The sequence below is a fragment of the Oratosquilla oratoria genome, chromosome 5, assembly GCF_046742065.1.
Source record: "Oratosquilla oratoria isolate Oo_2021 chromosome 5, ASM4674206v1, whole genome shotgun sequence".
Taxonomy (NCBI): Eukaryota; Metazoa; Arthropoda; class Malacostraca; order Stomatopoda; family Squillidae; genus Oratosquilla; species Oratosquilla oratoria.
The window spans coordinates 22191814-22212858 of NC_134781.1; the positions used below are offsets into that span (position 1 = coordinate 22191814).

The 21045-nt window shown below is 38.3% G+C and overlaps 2 protein-coding genes across 2 annotated transcripts in view; one reads left to right on the plus strand and one right to left on the minus strand.

Moving 5' to 3' along the window:
- LOC143025303 (uncharacterized) overlaps positions 1 to 7292 on the plus strand; it is an 8479-nt gene extending 1187 nt beyond the window's left edge. Inside the window, exons 2-4 of the mRNA XM_076184777.1 lie at positions 1 to 2510; positions 4195 to 6884; positions 7041 to 7292. The exon at positions 1 to 2510 is cut by the window's left edge and continues 673 nt beyond it. Coding sequence (XP_076040892.1) covers positions 240 to 2510; positions 4195 to 6483 — 4560 coding nt within the window. The 5' untranslated portion in view covers positions 1 to 239 and the 3' untranslated portion in view covers positions 6484 to 6884; positions 7041 to 7292. The remainder of the gene's footprint in view (positions 2511 to 4194; positions 6885 to 7040) is intronic.
- Positions 1 to 20776, minus strand: part of LOC143025404 (neuronal acetylcholine receptor subunit alpha-2-like) — a 30722-nt gene extending 9946 nt beyond the window's left edge. Inside the window, exons 1-6 of the mRNA XM_076185030.1 lie at positions 20623 to 20776; positions 18230 to 18466; positions 12955 to 13085; positions 11357 to 11401; positions 10153 to 10262; positions 7736 to 7955 (exon numbers count right to left, since the gene is read on the minus strand). Coding sequence (XP_076041145.1) covers positions 7736 to 7955; positions 10153 to 10262; positions 11357 to 11401; positions 12955 to 13085; positions 18230 to 18290 — 567 coding nt within the window. The 5' untranslated portion in view covers positions 18291 to 18466; positions 20623 to 20776. The remainder of the gene's footprint in view (positions 1 to 7735; positions 7956 to 10152; positions 10263 to 11356; positions 11402 to 12954; positions 13086 to 18229; positions 18467 to 20622) is intronic.
- Positions 20777 to 21045: the final 269 nt, after the last annotated feature.

Genomic DNA, 21045 nt, shown 5'->3' on the forward strand with positions numbered 1-21045 from the left:
TTTTCCTTTGAAGGCAAGCTACCTTGCCTAAATCCTGTCATATGTTAATATAAGCATGCGACTAATGTGCATTTTTAGATTGAACCAAATGTAGGGTTTAATCTGTTGTTGTCTACCTCAATAGTCGTATAGTTAGGAGTGTGGTAACGTACTCCGTGGTTTTCGATTAAGTTCGAGTTTTCCTTGTCTTCTTTATCATATTACTGTCTTGTCTCTCACTGTTTCTCTCACTTGGCAATATGTCTTCCAACCACAGTATAGATGAAGGACCCGTCTCTGGTAGGGTCAGAGTCCTCACGGCTGAAGGGCAAGAGGCTTTTCAGAGAGCGTCTGATCAGCATGAAGAGAGGGTAAAGGCGAGTAGAGAAGGAGTACAAGCCTTATTGGAAGAACCGAATCATGGTCCTTGGTTGTATGAGGCCCACGCTGTGTACCAGGATACTGTAAAAAGGTACCTGGAATTCTTAATGCGTGAACGTACTCCAGAAAGTCTGGCTCGTGCTGAATCAGTGAAGCACGAAGACAGGGATTTTCAGGCATCTTTTCGTCAGGTAATCAGTAACTATGCTTCCTCTTCCTCAGTTGAAGTCACGGAAGAGGAACACCACACTGAACCGTTTTTACAAGATGACCCGAAGTCCAGTCAAGTTCCTTTATCCCTCGTCGACCACTCTGAGTGTCGTATGCCCCCTTCCATGAAGGGCAGTTCAAGAAGGTCGGTTAGGTCAGGTCGTTCCAGTAGCACCAGTGTTAGTGTTGCAAGGAAGCAACGAGCCAAGGTGGAGACCGCTCGTATCAGAGTTAAGTTTGCCGAACAGGAGGGTCAGCTTATGAAAGAGCAGGCTGAAATGCAGGCCAAGTTCAAAGTTATGACACAGCAAAAGGAGTTGGAAGAAGCCGAAGCCGAACTTAGGCACTTAGGACCTGACGATGATTGGGAAACATGCAGTGACTGGGACCAATTAAAAGGTACAGTCGCTACCCGCACCCAACTATATGTGGAGCAACAGGGTGGTATAGTCGATGTTTCCGCTAGTCAGAAGGATCTGGTAGGCTTGAATCCTGAAAGCCCTGTTTTCAAGCCCTGTTCTGATTTCAGAGTTAACTCACAGCCTGCTAACAATGTTCCATTCAGTTTTGAACCTCGTATGGAAAAGGTAAAGGTGAGGTCTGTGCAACCTGCGCAGCAACCTGTTGCTAACCATGTTTCTTATGTGTCACCACCTGTAGTAAAACCTCCTCGGAGTGCATCTCCTAGATTGGGGACAACCTCCAATTCTGCCGATTTGAGCAAGTTCTTCTTGCGGAAGGATTTACTTCTTAGCAGGCTGTCTACGTTTGATGATACTGCGGAAGACTATGCTGTTTGGAAAGAGAGTTTCAAGGAAGTCGTGCAAGAGTTAGGCACCTCATGTAAGGAGGAAATAGACCTGTTAGTTAAGTACCTAGGTCCTGAGTCTAAAGAATGGGCCCGTACAACCAGAAACTCAAATGCCAAGAATCCAAACCTGGCGTGCAGTAGAATTTGGGAGCGCTTGGATGACAGGTTCGCTGCCCCTTCGATAATTGAGACTTCAATTAAAAAGAAGCTCGCCAACTTCTCTAGGATTTCACCTAGAGACACCTTAAGGTTATACGACCTGTGTGACATTCTGTACCAGATAGAAGCCTTGAAGGCTAACCCTGTATACAGTACACTGTTTGCATATTATGACGCCTCGTCAGGCATCAATCCCATTGTCGCAAAACTTCCACCCTGTATACAGAGAGCGTGGACTGGCAGAGCCATGAACTACAAGACTGCTCACGGTGTGCCGTACCCACCTTTCTCCTTCTTCATTGAGTTTGTGAAGGAGATGGCAAGGGTCGAGAATGATCCATGTTTCTCTTATCAAAGCCTTGGAGCCGATGGTTTTGTGAAACCAGAGAAGCCACCTCCCTCTAAGTTTCCTCAAGTACGTGTGAAGAAGACTGACACCATGTTGTCCAGTGGCAGTAAGTCTACCATGGGCGCTGACAGGTCTGTTGGCGCCGCTAGTCCTACCGAGCAAAGAAAGGCAGAAAAGGGAGATTTTTGCGTCTACCATGATGCCTACGTACACCATTTGGATTTCTGCAGGGCTTTTCGCACCATGTCAGTGAGCGAGAGGAAGGTTTTCCTAAACGATAAAGGAATGTGCAACAGATGTTGCAAAGGTAACCATCCTCCTTCCAGCTGCAAAGAGAGAACTTTCTGCAAACTCTGTAAGGCCCATACTCATGTGACTGCCTTACATCACGATGAACCCAGGTCGAAGAGGAGTTCGACTCAAGCGGTTACACAGCATGGAAGGGAGGTTGCTCAAGATAAAACACCTCGCTCCCCTGTAGTCAATCAAGTGCCGCTTCCAAATGTTCTTACCCCCATAGTAAAGACTCAGGGAGGGGAGGATGCTGCGGTCAATTCCAAATGTACCTTGATATGCAGTAACCCCACCTCCATGAGTAAGTCCTGTGCCAAGACCTTCTTGGTAAAGATCTATCCTGAAAGTAAGCCAGAGCTCGGAGTGTGGTGTTATGCCATCCTAGACGATCAGTGCAATTGCTCTTTAGCAAGGTCTGAGTTTTTCGATTTGTTTGACAAGCTGAGCAAACGGGTTTCATATCGTCTAGCTACCTGTGCAGGTGTAACAGGCGCTTCTGGGCGCACCACCAAAAATTACACCATCGTGTCTTGGCATAACTCACAAGAGGTACATATCCCTCAGTTAGTGGAATGCGACAGCATTCCCAATGTAAGAGAAGAGATACCCACCCCCGCCATAGCTCGTGGTTATCCCCATCTGTCCGATCTGGCCGAATGTATTCCACCTCTGGTTCCTGAAGCTGAGATTCTACTCATCATTGGTCGAGATGTGCCTTCAGCTCATTACATTTTTGACCAGAGAATTGGACCTGTCAATGCCCCTCTAGCCCAACAGACCAGTCTGGGTTGGGCAATCATTGGGGAAGTGTGTCTCCATGGCACTTGTAGGCCTCCTGTCATTAGCAGTTTCAAAACATCCTTTGTACATGATAGACGTCCCTCTATAGTCGCACCATGTGGTAACCAGATTCATGTTTCTGAAGTAAAGGATGATTTGTTCAAGGTAACCAAAGATGATGACAAGGCCGCCCTGTCGATTGAAGACAGGAAGTTCTTGGATGTTATGAACTCAGAGTTCCGCAAGGATCAAAGTGGTCATTGGGTCGCGCCACTGCCTTTCCGTCCCAATGTTGTAGCCACCAGTAATAATAGAGACTTTGTGTGGCACCGCACACTGTCTCTCCATCGTAGCCTCAGCACAAAGCCGGAAAAACGTCAGCATATGATGGCCTTCATGCAAAAGATGTTAGATCGTGGGCATGCTGAGGTTGCACCACCATTGAAGTCTGATCAGAAGTGCTGGTATCTTCCATTGTTTGGGGTGTACCACCCTAAGAAACCTGACAAGATCAGGGTTGTGTTCGACTCTTCTGCCAAATCCAGAGAGTTCTCCCTAAATGATATGCTGATGTCAGGTCCTGATATGACAAACAGTATTCTCGGGATTCTTCTACGTTTCCGTCAGGAAGCTGTAGCAGTGGCAGCTGATGTAGAACAGATGTTCTACAATTTCAAAGTGAAGACTGAGCAAAGAGATTATCTCAGATTCTTCTGGTACAAGAATAATGACCCTGATGAAAGGTTGATTGAGTATAGAATGACTGTTCACGTTTTTGGGAACACGCCATCTCCCGCCATTGCCACCTATGGCTTGCGTAAGTCTGTAGAAGATGCCTCTCCTGAAGTTCGCTATTTCATAGAGAACAATTTCTACGTGGATGATGGGTTAGCATCTCTGCCAGATGCGGAGACTGCTTACAAGTTAATCCAAGACTCTAAGTCAGCACTTCAAGAAGGAGGACGCCTGCGCTTGCACAAGATCACTTCCAACAGTAAGGAAGTGCTGGAAAGGTTTGCCACCAGTGAGCTGGCTGATAACCTTCAGGAGCTGAACCTAACTTCTGACTCTATGCCTATGCAGTCTAGCCTGGGCCTCTTATGGGACATCCAAAGAGACGTTTTCGTCTATAAGTTCATGGATTCAGACAAGCCTTCGACAAAAAGAGGGATACTGTCTGTTGTAAATAGTCTGTTTGACCCCATGGGATTCTTAGCTCCAGTAATAATAGTGGGAAAAACTACTCCTAAGAGAGATAACCAATCTAAAGTGTGGTTGGGATGAACCCATACCAGCTAAGATCCATACCAAATGGTCCAGATGGCTAACGTCCTTAAGGGACCTCAAGGATATAAGCATCAATCGTCAGTTTGCTAGTATTTCTTTGTCTCAAGCTCACAGGATAGAACTTCATACCTTTTCAGATGCTTCCAGAGTAGCAGTAGGAGCTGTATCATATCTTAAGGTTTTCAGTGATACCAAAAGCTACCAGGTGTGTTTTGTGAGGGGACAAGCTAAAGTAGCTCCCAACCATGGTCATACTATTCCCAGGTTAGAGTTGTGTGCTGCAGTGATGGCAGTTAATCTCAGCAATTCCATCTCGGATTGCTTGGACAAACCCTTAGACGCAAGGCATTTCTATTCTGACAGCATGATTGTCTTGGGCTATATTCATAATGAAAGGCGTAGATTTCATGTCTACGTGAGTAACAGAGTAGACCACATTAGGTCGTCCACCGAACCTAACCAATGGCATTATGTACCTACAGATTGTAATCCAGCAGACCTGGCTACCCGTGGTCTTGAAATAACCGACCTAAATCAGAGTGATTGGTTGTCAGGTCCCTCAAGCTTATTTGAGGATGTTGTATCCACCAGTGGAAGTTTTCCTCTTGTAAGCCCTGAGACAGATAAAGAAGTAAAGGTATCAGACTACACAATTGAGTCTGAACCCCTTGTTAGTGCAAACAAAAGCAATGTAGAGCCTGCAATTGCGTCATTAGCTCAGAGGTTCTCTAATTTCTCCTGTTGGAGGAGACTTGTAAGAGCGGTAGCTCTCCTTAAGCATATAGCCCGTTCTTTCAAACAAGGTAACAAGTGTTGTTCAGGTTGGCATATATGCAACAAACATAAGTCACCCGATCAACTAGAAGATGCAGCTGATTTCATTGTTCAGACATACCAAAAGGATTATTTCTCGTCTGCCATGACTAAATTGCAAGGTGAAGTTTGTTTACCTCCTTCCAGTCCCATTGCATCTCTGTCTCCTTATTTAGACCAGAAGGGCCTACTTCGTGTAGGAGGCAGGTTGAGTCAAGGCGGTGATATACTGGGTATGCTTGCAAGGCCTATTATTATTCCAAAGGAATCCCATTTAGGCTTGTTGTTGATCCGTCACTACCATGAGACAGTGCACCACCAAGGGAGAGTGATTACAGAAGGAGCCGTCCGTACAGGTGGTTTCTGGATTTTGGGAGGAAAACGTACCATTTCTAAGGTCATTTCCAAATGCGTCACCTGTAAAAGGGTAAGAGGTAAGGTGTGTGTTCAGAAGATGGGAGACTTACCCGTCGATAGACTTACTCCCAATCCGCCATTCTCCTATGTAGGAGTTGACCTTTTTGGCCCCTGGCATATAAAAACTCGGCGCACTAGAAGTTCCTTCCTCGAAAGTAAAAGATGGGGCGTTCTGTTCACCTGTCTTGTTTCCAGAGCTATCCACATAGAGACTGTAGAAGAATTGAGTACTTCTTCCTTCATTAATGCCTTAAAGAGATTCATTTGTATTCGTGGCCCAGTTAAGATGATGCGTTCTGACAGAGGCACGAACTTTGTAGGTGCTGTCAAAGCACTGAACTTGCTTGCCATTACCGATGAAGGTGGTGATGTCAATAGTTTCTTGTCAAGTCAAGGTTGCACTTGGTTGTTTAACCCTCCTCATGCTTCTCACATGGGTGGAGCATGGGAGCGTATGGTGGGGATAGTCCGCAACATCATGAATGTGATACTGACTAACCATCACCCCAAGGCATTAACACATGAGGTGTTAGTAACCTTCTTTGCAGAAGTATGTAAGATCGTGAATTCCAGACCTTTAGTTCCTGTTTCCTCGGACCCTAGTAGTCCTTTCATTTTGTCTCCGTCCATCCTTCTCACTCAGAAAACTGATATTCCTGTAACTCTTCCTGAAGAGATAGATATTAAGGCAGTATACAAATCTCAATGGAAGCATGTCCATCACCTTGCTGAGGAATTCTGGAAGAGATGGAAGAAAGAGTATCTTTCCTCTTTACAACCCAGAAGAAAGTGGGTCAATTCCTCTCCAAATGTAAAGGTGGATGATGTAGTGTTGGTAAAAAACCAAGAGTGTCCCCAAGGACAGTGGCCCTTGGGTATTGTAAACAAAGTATTCCCTGGTAAGGATGATTTAGTCAGGAAGGTCCAAGTAAGAGTTGTGGTAAACAACAAAGCCCATGAATATGTAAGACCCATTTCTGAGCTTGTGTTGCTAGGTCAATAGTTTTGGTAATTTTTCCCCCTAGAAAATTAGGAAGGGAGTGTGCCGTTACGAGAGGTAACGGGGCTTTTTTATATGTCCGTGTATCCCCATGTTTACATATCTTTTTGTCGTAAGGCTCGTTTCCCCTCGGAAGAGGTTTTTAAGTTCGTTTTTTCGTAATGTTTAATTTAAGTATGCTGCGAGCAGAAGCTTCGTCTGCTTAAGAATACTATCGTTGTAAGTTGTCTGCAAGCTGTGCTGCAAGATAGCATCTCATTATTTGTACAAGGTTCACTTTAAGAATTAGACTTAAGAAGGTGTGTAAGAACCTGTTGCGGTGGTGCGATGCTACGTCGCGCCTCCAGCCAGTGTGGTTTGAAACGCCTTCAGTTGTATACCCCGCTCCCTTCGCGGCCTACTCGGTGAGTTTTGAGCTGAATTTAGTTTTAGATCTGGTATATTGTTTCTTGTATGTCATAATGAATTTAGCCTTAAAGCTGCTCGTATTTCATGTTCAGATTATTTGTAATTCTGTATAAAAGCTGTTAGTAACGAGCGTTGCTCTGGTTTGTTTACAGTTTTTCATCTCCTACTCCTCCTACTCCTACTACTTCTACTTCTACTCTTCCTCCCAATTACTGTGTGCGGCCATGGTTTCAACGGAAGCACCTGTTGTGTGAAGATGAGAAAGTCGTGTTTTCTATTGCCAATAAATGTTAGCGACGAGTACCCCGTGGATCCTTAACCCCGCGTTGTTTACGTTACGTAACCCAGAAAAGAGGGCACTCGTTACGCTAACCCCCTATGCGTCGCAGAGTAATCTGTGACGCCTTAATATATATATATATATATATATATATATATATATATATATATATATATATATATATATATATATATTGTATCCATATACTAACCCTGTACAATATGTTACATGCCTGACACATGATATATATACCTACTTGCAACTCTTGACGCCTTCGTAGTCGTCATCGTATTAAAAGGTTAACTCCTTCTTTGTTCATAATGCCAACATTCTCATGGTTGGCATTACAGTATTTTGTTCTCCGAACATTATTTTCAGCACAGTTTCTCATAGTTAATTTAGCTCCGTTTCCCTAACTTTATGGAAAACCCTACCCAAATTTCCGACTTTGTGTGTGTGTGTGTGTGTGTGTGTGTGTGTGTGTGTGTGTGTGTGTGTGTGTGTGTGTGTGTGTGTGTGTGTGTGTGTGTGTGTGTGTGTGTGTGTGTGCTCGTGGAACACGCTTACCAAAATTGGTGGGTCTGCACTCTTAAGGTACATCTTATTCCCGTCGTACACCCAAGAGCCAAACTTGATTTTGCACTTATGCTGGTCGTAGGGCCAAAGCGTCACATCCATGACACATTTCACCTTAACAGACAAAGGAGGAACATAAATGATTTCTCCCGAGTGCCCTACCACGGTCAAGGTGTTGGCGCCCGTCAGTTTTGCATTTTTCCAATCAGAGCTGTGTGTGAGAAAAAAACAAAAAAACGAAAGACAAATATTATTATTATTATTATTATTATTATTATTATTATTATTATTATTATTATTATTATTATTATTATTATTATTATTATTATTATTATTATTATTATTATTATTATTATTATTATTATTATTATTATTATTATTATTATTATCATTACTATTATTATTATTATCATTATTATCATTATCATTATCATCATTATTATTATTATTGTTATCATTATTATTATTATTATTATTATTATTATTATCATTATTATTATTATTATTATTATTATTATTATTATTATTATTATTATTATCTTATTATTATTAATATTATTAATGTTTATTTATTTATTTATATTTTTCTTTATATGGTTGCGAATGTGTAATGTGATTAGGTGAGTGAATAGGATTTAGGGCCGGTGCCCTGTTTACTAATCATTACCACGTAGTGATGTATGGGAGAGATTTTGGTTTCAGTGTGTTCATGTAGTAGTGTGTTGCCGGTGTTTTTTTTATTATTATTATCAATATTAATATTTATCTATTTATTTTAGATGGTTGCGAATGTGTAATGTGATTAGGTGGGTGAGCTGGGATTGGGCCCTGTGTATGATATATAAGAGAGATTTTGGTTTCGGTGCGTACGGGTTCTGTCATTTAGTTTTTCGACCGTGATACCAAAAGAAAGCTTTGAGTCTACGGGTGTGTGTGTAGGGGTGCCTAGATAGGTGGTGTTACTAGAAAGACGTTGTCTATTATTTCTAGAGTGCGTCACAATCAAAAGGAAGATTATGTGCACGGAGGTACATGGAATTGTGTGAAAATTATGGGTTGTTTGGTGCTAACAAGAGGTAGCGAGAAGTTCGAACGTTGTGGTTGTTTGTTTACGTCGTCGGGTCCAGATAGCATGTGTATGTCTCTTAATAGAGAATGATGGCGCGGTAATTGGGTAAGAGGACCAGATAGACTTTCTGAATTGGTGTCTATAGAGGGAGAAGAATAAGGTGAAGTGGGAGGGAAGAGGTATAAAGGACATATGGGGAGTGGACGATGTTATGAATGGAGAATGAATGGGATAGGTCAGGTACTCAGACGTACGTCTTCTGTTATTTAGTGTTTCGACCGTGATACCAAAATAAAGCTTAGAGCCTTCGAGTATGTGTCTATATTTTCATTTATGTTTATGTTTATATTTATATTCACATATTTGTATCTATATTTATATTTATATTTACATTTGCATTTATATTCGTATCTATATTTACATTTATATTTAGATTCATACTTATATTTAGATTTGTATATTTGTATTCATATATATATATATATTTATATTGTTATATACATTTATATTTATATTCATATGTATATCTATATTTAAGTTTACATATATTCATATCTGTATTTATATATGTATTTATATAGACATATATTTATTTTCAAATCTACATCTACATATATTTATATCTATATATTTGTATCATATCAATATATATATATATATATATATATATATATATATATATATATATATATAGTTACTGTATATTTATATTTATATATACTGTACATATAGATTTATAGTCATATTTATATTCATGTCTATATCTATGTTTATATTTATATTTAAATTCATGTGTATATATTTATATCTATATTCATATTTATATATGTATTTGTATTTATATCTATATTTATTTTTATAATTATATCCATATTCATATTTGTATTTACATTTATATTTATATATATGTATATACATATATATATATATATATATATACATATATATATTCAAATTTACATATATATTTATATTTATATTTGTATGTAGTCATATTTCCACTTATATTTTATTTGTATATACATTTGTATTTATATTTATATCTATATTTGTATCTATATTCATATCTACATTTACATTTATGTATTAAGATCATAGCGAGACACGAAGCATCATCTATCGTAGCTTCTCATCTCCAGACGTAAGCGGCCATGCCCGCTCGACCACGAGGGTCCCGTAATTAATCATATGCTATCATTAGAAATTAGAGAGAGAGAGAGAGAGAGAGAGAGAGAGAGAGAGAGAGAGAGAGAGAGAGAGAGAGAGAGAGAGAGAGAGAGAGAGAGAGAGAGAGAGAGAGAGAGGTGGGGAGGGAGAGGAAAAACCGTAGTCTGCTTACGTTGAGTAGAGTGTGAAATCGGGACGCCATAGTTTTGTGTCGTCAATATGAGTTTCTTCGATTCCGCCATTTTCTTCCACATCCCATTCCATCCTTGGGTCGTTCCAGACCTGTTACGAGCCAAGAAAAAAGGGGGGTAACGATTGTTCTTAGTTATCCAGTAACTATAATACCTTGCGGGTTAAAATTACTTCGTTTTTATCTATTTTTATCTGTTTATCTCATCATTTTTTTATTTCTTCATTTATCTATTAATTGATCTCTTTATTCATTTATTATTTCTTAGTGGTTGATTGCATAGTGTGTGATAGAAGAGTTATGTAGCCCCAGGATTTTCAACAGCATACAATAAAACGCACAACACTGTATCATTGATAGTGTAAATATAACACTGAGGTAACATGTAGGGACGGGGGAAGGAAGGGGTCAACAATATCTGGCTCATCAATAATATCAACCACGTTGGTGGAGCCATTGTAACCGAATGTAGCGCTTGGCCGTACTAGAATATATGTATATATATATACATATATATATATATATATATATATATATATATATATATATATATATATATGTATGTATACATATACATGCGAGTATATATATATATATATATATATATATATATATATATATATACATATATATGTATACATATAAATATATATATATATATATATATATATATATATATATATATATATATATATATATATATATATATACACATACATTCTTTTTTCTCTTTTGTCCAGGTTTGCTTTTCCAAGGATTAATTCACCTGATGCCAACCAGAACAAAATTTATCAAGGTCACGCCATCCTCTTTGGGAAACAGAAATCGTTTAGCGTTAGCAAAAATAGAATATGTGTTGTGATACTGATTGGCCAGTAGGATGTACAGTCATAGAAAAGCGACCCTGATAGGCCAGCGAAACATCCGGAGCGCATCGACCCCTGATTGGCTGGTGAGACGTCCCACTTTGGTCACTTCTTGCAAAGGAATAAGAATGATTAAATATATGGTAAATAAATATATAAACAAATAAATGAATAGATAAATAAGTGAGAATATGAATTCATAAATAATTTAATAAGTCAACAGATAAAGAAATGAATATAACATGCATAGATACTGGAAATGAATAAATAAATATATGGACGAATAAACTGATAGACAAATGAATAGGATAACGACTTACCATTTTCAACCAAAAATCCAGAGACAGCTCGTGATTCTTCTCGTTCTGCAATATTTAGAAAATATGTTTTAACATAAACCTTTCTAATATTATCGTGAATACAGGTTTTGGGAAATTCAGGAGACGTCCGGGAACAGTTGGTACTACTGTTTGCCTAACATGGGATATGTCCTTTTTACCTGATACGTCTCCCACTCAGAATTGCCAACCCTTCCAAGATAGACAGCAGCCATCATTATGTTTGCTTACAAAATATATTGATCTAGACAACTAGACGACAGTTTACGGTAATAATTACGACCTGATGGTGCGTGTTTACCGTTACGGCTGCCACGACAAAGTACTAAGTTCGTACCCCGCTCACGGCGCGAAAGCTTCTACCAATACTGCAAGCCGTTACTGTCTCCAATGTGCAAAGGTATGGGTGTGTGTAGCTCGGAGTACATAACTTCTGGGCTCTCATCCGGGAGAGTAATGTCTGTCGATCACGAGCTCAGCACGTGATACAAGATGGCGGACTATGAAGAACTGAAGTCTGACATGACTTTGCCAAAGGTTGTTCTACGTGAACAAAAATGCCCTCATCCTTTGAATGAATAAATTCTAACTGAACATATGTGAACAGTGTGAAGTTCAGCGATGTTGTAGAACTGCATACAAACAAACCGCCCAGGGACATTATTGAACAAATTCTCCGAGCAAGTTCAGTTGAACGAAGTCCAGGTGGGACACTAACCGCCATGGACAGATGGCACCACTGTAAAGTAGAATTCTCTCCCGATGGGTCCCTTTCCCGTTTTTATTTATTTATCTATTTATTACCTTAAGTCCCTTTCCACTGGCTTTTGAGTGATGTATCTTTTAACGTTGTGACTATACATGCCACGTGCTATGATTATTTTTGAGTAAGTCAAGTAAGGTTAGACTGGGTTAGGTTTGGTTAGGTTAGGATAGGTTAGGTTAGGTTAGATTAGGTTAAGTTACGTTATGTTACGTTACGTTACATTGCGTTACGTTAGGCTAGGTTGGGTTAGATTAGGTTAGGCTCGCTTAGATTACGTCGGGCTAGGTTACGTTAAGTTAGGTTAGTTTAGGTTAGGTTGGGTTGGTTTAGGTTAGATTATGTTAAGATAGGTTAGATTGTGTTAAGTTTGTTTAGGCTAATTTAGGTTGGGTTAGGTTAGATTAAGTTAGGTTCTATGAGGTTAGGTTAGGTTAGGATGGGTTAGGCTAGGTTATTTTACGTTATGTTAGATTAGGTTAAGTTAGGTTAAGCTAGGTTAGGTTAGGTTAAGTTAGGTTAGGTTGGGTTGGTTTAGGTTAGATTATGTGATAGGTTAGATTATGTTAGGTTTGTTTAGGCTAGTTTAGGTTGGGTTAGGTTAGATTAAGTTAGGTTCTATGAGGTTAGGTTAGGATGGGTTAGGCTAGGTTATTTTAGGTTATGTTAGATTAGGTTAAGCTAGGTTAGGTTAAGCTAAGTTAGGTTAAGCTAGGTTATGTTAGGCTAGGTCAGCGGTTCCGAAACCGGAGGAGGGACCCACTGGAAAAGAATTCTATTCTTGCTGTGACGCAGGTCCTCGATGGCTTCTACTTACCAAATCAAAGTTGATGATGGTCACCGTTATTGCAACCTCTATTCCTTTGCCTTCTGCAGAAGGGATGATGTTTTTGTCGTAGTCCTTCAGGAGCTTCTGTGTTAGAACCTCCATTGCCGTTGTGTTATAAGCTGTTGGGGTCAAATAATGAATGGGGTCATCTATGAGGGAATTAGATAGTGTCGCCTATTGTATTCATACCCTAAATTTCCTGAGGCTTTTGGTTAGGTTAGGGAAGGTTAGGTTAAGTTAGGTCAGGTTAGATTAGGTTTTGCTAAATATTGGCTTATATAAAAAAAAAATCCATACCCACTGCCATAATGATCGAAATTGGCGTGTTCTTTACACAATGATGGCGATTTTAGCGATTTAAGTGGCAATATCTTAGTCTTGATTCGCTCATTTTTCACGGGCGAGTGAGGGGTCATCTTTCTGCTAAATAAAATATATAAGTCTGTTGGATTTTATTGATTTTTTTTTCTTCTTTTTTTAGGAATATTCCCTTTGAGGCTACAGCGCGTAAGATGCCTAGTCCAATCCCCGTCCCGTTTTTGTCACCTTTTAAGATATAAGTGGGAACACTCGGTGGCAGTATTCTTTCTCCCCTACCACGGAAAGGGGAGGGGTCGCCAATTAAATGAAGTGGCCTTGCCGTGGATGTGCTGTGTCTTGCTGCATTGCTTCTGACCCAGGGCAATGGGCGAGATGCTGGGATGACCCGTCATCCAAGAGGAGCCAAGAAAAGAATGGGAGTGGAGTATGTGGGGATGAAATGTGTGGGAGTGAATTTAAGCTTTTGACTTTGGCTATCTCCTTTGTATGGGGGAAAAAGTACTTGGTATGTGTATGCATGTATCTATTTACTTGTTTATTTATTTATTTATTTATTCATCTATCTATTCATTTATATATTTATCTTTTTATTTATTTGTGCATTTACTTATGCATGTATCTATCTATTTGTTTATTTATTAATTTGTTTATTTTTTATTCAAATATCTATTTATCTATTCATTTGTCTATCTACTTTTTTGTCTACCTACTTATTTATGTATTTATTTGTATGTTAGTTTATTCATTTATTCATTATCTATTTCTTCGTGTGCTTATTTATCTATTGTTTGTTTGTTTCTTTATATATCAATTTATCTATTATTTGATCACCATCCCTCTCACCTAAATCAAATCGTCTTTCACAAAAAAAAAAAAAAAAAAAAAAAAAAAAAAAAAATATATATATATATATATATATATATATATATATATATATATATATATATATATATATTCATGAAGACTTAGGGATTTTTTTTTTTTTACAAATTTTCCTTTTCATACAAAAATATTAGATAAAAATATGTTTAAGAAATTCTATCTATACTTTTTTTTTTTTAGTAATTTTCTTTTTCATACAAATATATAATTTAAATACATCTATATCTTGATAACGGAAATGTTATGTAGTCTATATGCTAGAAAAATGTATATATCTCGACGTAATATGTTGACATGGTGTTAGGTAATCTGTTAAAAAAAATCGACATTTTATAATGGCCGGTCAGTTTACTTACAGAAACAAAAACCCAACAGCTCTCAAACCCACAAATCTAATACGATCACCCTGCTCACCCACCCTGTCCCCTCAAGGACATCCATTCTCTCTCTCTCTCTCTCTCTCTCTCTCTCTCTCTCTCTCTCTCTCTCTCTCTCTCTCTCTCTCTCTCTCTCTCTCTCTCTCTCTCTCTCTCTCTCTCTCTCTCTCTCTCTCTCTCTCTCTCTCTCTCTCTCTCTCTCTCTCTCTCTCTCTCTCTCTCTCTCTCTCTCTCTCTCTCTCTCTCTCTCTCTCTCTCTCTCTGTTTGCATCTACTTCCCACCATGGTGGATCCCTTTCATGTCTGATTGTTGAGAACATGAAGACTAACAAGACTTCAAAGGATGTTCTGTCCCTAGAGACTTCGTTCAGGGCGGACCAGATGTCGACACTGACACGTTCCATAATAAAATCCATCAAATGCAGCGCAGCCTTCGAGGGACCTCTGGCCTCTCCAGCATCATCCTAGTGTCGCCAGATGATTTTATTCAAATGAGGGGGAGAGGAAGACAAATTCTGTGGGTCCCGGTTTTTCAAGACCCTTTCCATTTTGAGTTATATTCTTTAGTTGAACGAAATCGTTTAATGTTAATAATCATAATCATATAATCATGATCACATAATCATTATCATAATCATTATCATAAGAAAAAAAGAAGAGGAAGAAGAAGAAGAGGAAGAAGAAAAGGAAGAAGAAGAAGAGGAAGAAGAAAAGGGAGAAGAAGAAGAAGAGGAAGAAGAAGAAGAAGAAGAAGAAGAAGAAGAAGAAAAAGAAAAAGAAGGAGTAGAAGGAATTGAGGAAAAAGAAGAAGAAGAAGAAGAAGAAGAAGAAGAAGAAGAAGAAGAACAAGCACAATACTAATAATAACAACCACCATTATCACAATTATTGTTATATTTTTCATTATAATTGTTACTATTACTGTTATCTTTTATCATCCACCCACTCCACTCCCACTTTCTTACGAAGTCAAACTAATAGGAACAACAATCGATCCTAGTACGTCTAAGTACCTGATCTATCCCATTCATTCTCCATACATAAGATCGTCCACTCCCCATATATCCTTTATACCTCTTGTCCCCCCCCCCAATTCACCTTATTCTTCTCCCTCTATAGACACCAATTCAGAAAGTCTATCTGGTCCTCTTACCCAATTACCGCGCCATCATTCTCTGTTAAGAGACATACACTCACAACAGACTCTCCCGTCTTTGGAGGGATGCTGCTATCTGGACCCGACGACGTAAACAAACAACCACAACGTTCGAACTTCTCGCTACCTCTTGTTAGCACCAAACAACCCATAACTTTCACACAATTCCATGTACCTCCGTGCACATAATCTTCCTTTTGACTGTGACGCACTCTAGAAATAATAGACAACGTCTTTCTAGTAACACCACCCATCTAGGCTCCCCTACACACACACACCCGTAGACTCAAAGCTTTCTTTTGGTATCACGGTCGAAAAACTAAATAAGAAAACCCGTACACACCAAAACCAAAATCTCTCTTATATATCATACACAGGTCCCAATCCCAGCTCACCCACCTAATCACATTACACATTCGCAACCATCTAAAATAAATAGATAAATATTAATATTAATAATAAAAAAAACCCCACCGGCAACACACTACTACATGAACACACTGAAACCAAAACCTCTCCCATACATCACTACGTGTTAATGATTAGTAAACAATTCACCGGCCCTTAATCCTATTCATAATAATAAATGATAATGATAATAATAATGATAATAATAATAATAATAATAATAATAATAATAATAATAATAATAATAATAATAATAATAATAATAATAATAATAATAATAATAATAATAATAATAACAATAATAATAATAATAATAAAACACCGGGAACATACTACTCAATCTTCTATAAAAACCTACCATCTACACCACACAGTACAACCATATAAAAGACACTTTCACACTCAAATCACAAAAGGAAAAATCCAAGACCGATCATCAAACTGTTTACTACATCAAAACCTTCCATACATTAACACTTAAAAAAAAAAAAAAAAAAAAAAAAAAAAAAAAAAAAAAAACGGGAACAATTCTCTTCAGGTCACCACCCAGCACGAAAGCAATACCAACACAGGACAAACCTGGTCACAGAAACAAGCATTCCTAGATGCAATTATCACATAGAAGCCACTGAACACCTCATCCTACACTGTCCCCATCCTAGACTTACCCAGACATCAAAACAATAGTTCTTCCTTGAGTGATTTATAAGCTAATTTGGTGGCTTTTGTCCCTGTGAGCCTTGGGTCTCTGGTAAAAGATCTGGGGCAAATGACTGATTGATTGAATGCTTACTCCATAACTCTCATATGTTTCCTCGTTTCTTCTTTACAACAAGTCCTCGTATGCACACCTTTATGTCTTTGTCGTGTTCATACTAATACTAATACTAATACTAAAACTAATACTAATACTAATATTGATACTAATACTAATACTAATGCTAATACTAATACTAATACTAATACTAAAACTAATACTAATACTAATACTAATACTAATACTAATAATACTAAAACTAATACTAATACTAATACTAATACTAACACTAATACTAATACTAATACTAATACTAACATTAATACTAATACTTTCGCTTCTACCCTACAGTACATGACAATATGCAACGACTTGTAAATTCCTTGACATCGAGAATATATCGACATTACACTTTACAATTCACTGAAACAACTTAAATAGCAAATATACTGTAGGTAGGTACACTGAGCATATTTTGCCATTGGCATATTTAGGCATGATTGGCATATCTTAGCGTCAAAGTTTCTTACTGCCTCGCACAATGAGCCTTGTTGGGCATACTTCATCGTCAAGTCCTACAGTAACTCTTTTAACACAGGGAGCATACTCTGCCCTGCTGGGCATACTCGGGGCATACTCGGGGCATCATACTAGGTCTGGACGAGCAAGGGTCCCAGACAGGAGCTCAGGGAGGAAACTGTTCATTAACTTCAGTCATCCACAGTAATCCCATCTTGTTCCTTGGGCTCCTAACACTCACTCCCACCCACCCTCCCTCTCTCTAGTCACGTCGTTCACTACCTCACGCGCTTACTCTCACGCTGTTGACTCACGCCTATTCGTTTTAAGTATCACGCGCACTTCTCTTTAATTCATCTTTTGTTCTTCGCTTGGTCTCTCTCTCTCTCTCTCTCTCTCTATCTATCTATCTATCTATATATATATATATATATATATATATATATATATATATATATATATATATATATATACTGTATATACATATGTGTATATATATATATATATATATATATATATATATGCACACACACACACACACACACACACACACACACACACACCCAAGGCGGTAAGGTCGAGGATGAGGTTCCAAACTAAAGGCAAGCAACAGCAAGATCCCAACGGCGGAGTAAGCAAAGGCTGTACAAGATTCCAATCTCGTTTGAATAAAATCGTTTGCCACTAACCAAATCTTATGTATAAATCGAGAACTAAAATGAATGAAATTAACTCTTACTACGATGATGCATCTGTCGCCAAACGATCCTATACAGCTTAGAGGGAGGTTCCCGGTTTTTTTTTTTTTTTTTTTTCTTTTTTTCTTTTTTAGCATAAGCATACCTTCAGTCTTAGACCAGCACCACGCCAACAGGAAGATCGTGGCTGTCAGCAGTCGCAACATATTTGTATATGTAACGTCACTAAACTCGACGACCAAGTTGCTCCCCCGAGTAATCTCAGCCTCAGCAAGAAGCGAGGCAATCTGGAGGACGAAGAAGCTTCTGGTGATCCAGGAGGAGACAGACTCTTCGAGTGAGACCACAAGTCCTTCTTCAGGAGATGAAGGGCCTTCGTGTTCTGCAAGGACAAGGAGAAATCATCTTTAAAAAATCGTGCAGAACAATCAACACAAAGAGATATCCTCCTTACATGGTCTGAGTAAGAATAGTTTTAGAAAAAGATAGACGAAAAGAATCGTGACTTACAAGTAGTTCAAGAAGTTATGATCTAGTTAGGTCTGGGCTAAAGATATTATTGGCCCTAGTTTCGGGACACAAATAAATCTACCAAGAACGTTTTTCCCTTAATATCTGAAGGATAATACACATCAGATTTTATAACTATTATCAAAAACAGTTTTACAGTAACACAATGGAAAAAGGAAGAAACTAAATGAAGATAACCTGTCTAGTATTTGACAGAACAGCTGGGCAAATGTTACTTCGAAAATAAGAAAATGAAGGAAATATCAATATTCTCAGACTCAGAACCCAATGGTGGGGAACAAGAATACCGTCATTATGTTCTTTGTGTGAGTTAATTTGTCTACACTCTTCATTAGGGAACTGAGGAGTTTGTATTTGTATGCACAGATTTCAGAATGACGTGAGGTGATGTATGGATTTATATTGTCATTAGATTCTTTACATATTTTCAATTATTCTGCAAAAAGTTTATGCTAATTATATGAAGGTATCTTAATAAAGTGCGAGGAAAATAGATTGCAATAAATTCTTAGCAATGTAGATATATACACACATAAATAATTAAACAAATGAATGAATAAATGGATAAATTAATGAATGAATAGATGAATAGGCATACGGTACAAATGAAAATTAATAAATATGTAAAGAAATAGATGAATAGATAACTAAATAAAATAATAGATAATTATATGGATGAATAAATAAATAAATAAATAAATAAGTAGCTAGATAAATCAATGAATAAATAAATAGATGAATAAGGAAACAAACAAATGAATTAATATAGGAATAAATAAATGGAAAAAATGAATAAATGAATAAACAAATAAATGATAATTAATAACAAATAAACAACAATTTAGAAATAGTAATTATATGAGTATGTGCAGATATAGCTTTTGTTGTTGCATAAGCCTGTATCATCATCATTGGCGGTCAATATCAAGAAGCAACCTATGATATACAATTATGGATGCTCAAATGTGAATCATAATACATTAGATTTACTGTATGCAAATGAATCCTTAGTTCTAGTTATATCAATAATATTTTGTTACTTAATATTACTTTGATTATGAAAAAGTTAATTTATAACGAAATATTACACATGTGCCATGTGCTAAGTGCCAGGTGCCAAGTTCCAGGTGCCAGGTGCCAGGTGCCAAGTGCCAGGTGCCAGGTGCCACTTCCCTCTATTCCAACGTCTCGTCCTTCAATCCTGTTCTCTTGCACAAGGCTTTCGGGATATCTTTTACCCACTCAAGGCGTTTACCTCTACAACCTCAAAGACGCCTCTTTTCCACTGAAGTCGATTCTGAGTTAACTTTTCAAATGCCTTTTCTAGATCCAAGTATAGTGTGTGTGTGTGTGTGTGCGTTGCACGCAGCTGTTAGACCCTACTCGTCCATCCGTGGTTTTCTACAGTTATATGTTTCTGTGATGGAGTACCTTGTGGGACCTGCCCTTGTTCCTTTTGCATGTCGCCTTCTATTTAGTATATGTATCGCTGTCTCTGTCACTTTGTTCCCTGTTAATATTTTGAAATAGTCGAAAACATTCGGACTAAGTTTCTTTTCTCTCAGTGGTTTTTCTGAAAAATTATTTTCACGTGTCTTTATGAACTGCTGCAATGTATATATATATATTTGTGTGTGTGTGTGTATGTGATTCACCATGGTCTTGGATCACGTGTTGGACTCATGATCGACAGCTATTTCCCTCCCGTAAGAGCTCAGATATCATATATGATCGATCTCTGGGTAATGCTGTGACCTTACACGCCCACACACATCCAACTCCCCGCCCACGAGACTTGGAGTAATGACTCGTAGCGCAGCGACACTGAATTTATTTCAGCCCTGGGCGGGATTCGAACCCGGATCTCCGTAGTGGTAGCCGGGAACTCTAACCACTGCGCCACGAGGTGTATGTGGTTATAATTGTGCGTTTGTGTGTGTGCATGCATACAGGTCCATAACGTGCATGCATGCATGTACGTGCATATACATCTAAGCATGTATTTACCTAATGCATTTGTGTAAGAATGTTCTTAACAAATGTAGTTACGAAGAGAGAACGTGATACAGCAGACACTGTCCTTTCTTGTCCTGATTCGCACACTCACTGGGCTGAGGACTCACCATCAGGAGTTAGGATAGAGTGGTGGTGGTAGAGACGAGGTGTGAAGCTAGGAGGCTATCGGAATAAGCAGGAGCCCTTATTTTGTTAGTATTACATTGCTTATATATAAACATGATAAGGCGTTTTCAGTCTTGTAGTACAAAAGTGTAAATAGGATGAGGGTAGGCGGGATTTGCGCAGTTGCTATGAGGTGCAGGGAGAATTATAACCGTGAAAAGTATTTTGAACATTGAAAATGCCTATTCGTGTATTTTTCTCAGGCTTATTAAATGCACTGTTGATTTATTTATTTTTATTCTATGCCGG